This window comes from Aphis gossypii, unplaced genomic scaffold (genome assembly GCF_020184175.1).
Source record: "Aphis gossypii isolate Hap1 unplaced genomic scaffold, ASM2018417v2 Contig00457, whole genome shotgun sequence".
Lineage (NCBI taxonomy): Eukaryota > Metazoa > Arthropoda > Insecta > Hemiptera > Aphididae > Aphis > Aphis gossypii.
The window spans coordinates 31,351-34,908 of record NW_026083114.1 but is presented as its reverse complement, the minus strand read 5'-3'; the positions used below and the strand labels follow the sequence as shown (position 1 = coordinate 34,908).

Genomic DNA, 3,558 nt, shown 5'->3' with positions numbered 1-3,558 from the left:
TTAGTCACTATCATCTGAAGTTGTTTGTCCGGTAATTGTTAGTACATGTTGTGATTCGTTTTCTTCCAATATGTCATCCGAAATGAAGTCTATTTGCCAAAATTTATCTTCTTCTTTTATTGTATGTGAAATGAAATTGGACCACATTTCCGGAGTCACTCGCTGTATACCATCAATTAATAATTGCCGAACGTCATTTAATTTAAAAGTTGTGTTATTGGTCTTGACATGTCCTTTTACCACCGACCATGCCAACTCAATTGGATTGAGTTCGCAATGATACGGTGGTAAACGCAGTACAGTTTTGTTTTGTTTTTTTGCCTCTTCGTCTACAACGTATTTTTCAAATTGATTTTTGATTTGTTTAACTTTTTGTAACAACTCGATTTTTACCAAAGGTTCCGTAATAACTACACCTTTTGATTCGAGCCATTGTTGTATCCTGGCCTTTGTCCATGCAGTTGTTGGTATGGACTCTTTTTTCACCGAGTGGTATGGAGCATTATCCAGTATTATTACCGCATTGTCATTTAATTTAGGCAAAATACTACAAAACTATTCGAAAAAGGTATCGCCGTTCATTTCATCATGGTAGTCAGATGTGTTTTTCTTTGACTCAAAACACAAAAAACCACCATCGACGAACCCCTGAGACGAACCTATGTGTACGACAATAAGACGTTTGCCTTTACCTGTCGGATTACGCGCACCAGTTGTTAAACCTTTTAGAAATGCGTCTTTGTGGGATTTAACAGTTTTGTCAACCCAAACTCTCGATGAACAATCTCCGACATTAACCCACGTTTCATCAAGATAATATATTGTTCGTCCTTCTTGGCGATAACGTCGTATTTGGGAGATATATTGACGCCGCCATAAAACGAGGTCTTCACGTTCAGTGAGAGCACTATTCCTATTTCTTTTTGTGTACTCAAACTGCATATCCTTTAATAACCTTTGAAACGAAGAACGAGATAAATTTGGTAGGTCAGGATCATCTTGAACAGCTTGAATAATTTTTGCTAATGTTGGAATTTCTTTCCTAAACCAAAATTGATGGATCTTTTGTCGAATCGCATTCTTGTCAAAATCGTCCAATTTTTCACAAATTGTACTTCGTAACTTCTTATTTTTTGGTGATGATACTTTACCAGTAGATTTGTACTCACGTAACGTCTTCTTAATTGTTCCGATGCCAATTCCTGATCCTTCTGACAGTCTAAATAGTAAATCTTCGTATCTGATCTCGGGTTCCTTTCTCATGAGGTCTTTGTACAAATTAATGATCATTTCTTTTTGGCAGGTATGAATAATCTAAAAGAAAAAATATAGTACGCATTTTTATTCTTCTGCTTTTCTAATCAACAATGAAATAAATAAATATATGTCTTCATAATCTTAGGTAAAATTAATTTTGTATTTAATTAAGTATTTTAACGAAAATCATTATTTTCTCGTAGATTAATTATTGATTTTTAAATTTAAAACCATATAAAAATTTTTATTTTGTATATAAATGCATATTTTGATTTTTTTTTGCTTTTAGTGCATATTTCTTACAGTAAGTACTTTATGATATATATTTTAATATTATAAACGAATTATACAAAAATCAGCTATTTCTAATTACAATGAATGCAATCATATTATATTCCTTAGACTTAATTAAATTATATTATTTATTAAATTAATAATTCTGAATTCTAATTAAATCAATGAAAAGTATATGCAAAATTTACAAGTCTACAAGTCCCCTGCCTTACCTATAATTATAAATAAGATACATAAATAATTAAAAATGCTTACCTTTCCTTGACGATTTCTTTTAGTAGGCGTTATTTCCATTATAGATATATAGTTATTAGTTTAAACAACAACTAACTTTAAACTAAACTTAAAAAAAAATTAATAAATACTGTTTTAACAAAAACACACACAAGAAAATAGTCACAGCAAAATCGTAATAATACGTAAAAACGACTAACGAACTACGAAAAATTACAGCAAAACGCAAAAACACTGTAATCGCTATGTATACAGGAATGCCGTTGTCGACTACCAGCGACCGTTACCGACCGGTGTCCGATCGCCCGGCATGCGATATGGAAGGGGAATCGATGCGCAGCGTCGGACGAGTTTTTACGGTCGTTCTTTCGTGGGCCGGAGTATAGTACTTTTATTAAATAATATATATTTTAAAAATAAAACCATCATTTAAATAATATTTAACTTTAATAGATAGGTATTTTTAAAAAAAAAAAAAAAATGTAGAGAAATTTTGATAAATATATTTTACTTTATTTTGTTGATGATTTAAAAAATATACAATTGTAAGTAGGTAGTAGGTACCTACTCAATATAAATATGTACTAGCTATTATAGTACTATACATAATAATAAATTTGGTTTTGATAGGTTGGGGTGGTACCTAAGTATATTTGGAATTGACTTAGTGACAATAGCTAATTATGTCTATTAGAAGAATAGAGAGTGTATGCACTAAGAGAAGGAAAATAAGAGAAGAAATAAAAATTGTTGAGGAATTTGTAACAAAACTTAACTCGTGTGTTTTGGTTAATGAAATGTTAACTTTTATTATATCGAATATACATATTATGTACTTTAAACGTATAAATAATAGGATACATTTACAAACATTGAATTATAACAAATATTAACAATATAAGATTAGAGAATATAAAATAAATAATATTACAATGGTTATATGTATGATAGTGACATTAATACGGTGTACAAATAAGCATATAAGGAAGATCGTTATACATACAAAATACCGAAATATAACACGAACATCGATTGCACAGTAAATATTGTAAAGTGTATCTTCCGTAAAATAATTACCTATCAGAAGATTGTCGTAAATCGGACGTGCGGTGCTACGGTGGTCCGTAGCCCGTACGCCGATGTAGACGGAGGAAACGGGGGGGAACGCCGTACTCGGACGCACGGTGCTGCTATGGTGGTTCGTAGCCCGTACGCCGATGTAGACGAGGGAAACGGAGGGAACGCCTGACTCGGACGCACAGTGCTGCTACGTTGGTACGTAGCCCGTACGCCAAGGTAGACGAGGGAAACGGAGGGAACGCCTGACTCGGACGTACAGTGCTGCTACGTTGGTACGTAGCCCGTACGCCAATTAGGCGGAGACAGGTGGAGAGTAAGCTGTCGCGGTGCTGCTACGATGGTTCGTAACCCACGGAGCCATTCACTTACGTTTACTGCTGCCGTTGTCTTCGGTCGATGGTGTTTCTATATAACCGGAACGCCTCTTTTCGACGAAGACTGAATGATGTCTAGCTGTTTATTGATGGGTGGTATATCTGCATGTTGCGGACGGTCAGGGTCTGGTAGTAGTTCGTCGGTGACATCTCCTTATTTCAGTCATCTCCGATCTTATTCTATGCCTTCTCGGTCAAGCCTTATGCGTACTGATATATTCGTCGGTGTATTAAATTATTGTTGCGAAATATATTGTATATATGCAAATGTTAACATATTAAATTAGCAAAGGTGTTGTGTTGCTTATATCATCATGCG

General features: G+C 34.1%; 1 protein-coding gene across 1 annotated transcript; it reads right to left on the bottom strand.

The window, feature by feature from the left end:
• Positions 1-1,845, bottom strand: LOC126554247 (uncharacterized). The gene is made up of 3 exons (XM_050209339.1): positions 1,807-1,845; positions 670-1,314; positions 1-555 (listed from the first exon to the last, which is right to left on the bottom strand). Exons 1-3 carry the CDS (start codon positions 1,843-1,845, stop codon positions 1-3), a joined length of 1,239 nt encoding a protein of 412 aa, XP_050065296.1.
• Positions 1,846-3,558: the final 1,713 nt, after the last annotated feature.

What these genes read in the sequence shown, in the direction of transcription:
- LOC126554247 (XM_050209339.1), bottom strand. Translation starts at nt 1,845, where the DNA reads ATGGAAATAACGCCTACTAAAAGAAATCGTCAAGGAAAG. An exon ending in AAAGAAATCGTCAAGGAAAG is followed by an intron (nt 1,315 to 1,806) that starts GTAAGCATTTTT and finishes TTTTTCTTTTAG; the next exon opens with ATTATTCATACCTGCCAAAA. An exon ending in AAGGCAAACGTCTTATTGTC is followed by an intron (nt 556 to 669) that starts GTACACATAGGT and finishes TTTTTCGAATAG; the next exon opens with TTTTGTAGTATTTTGCCTAA.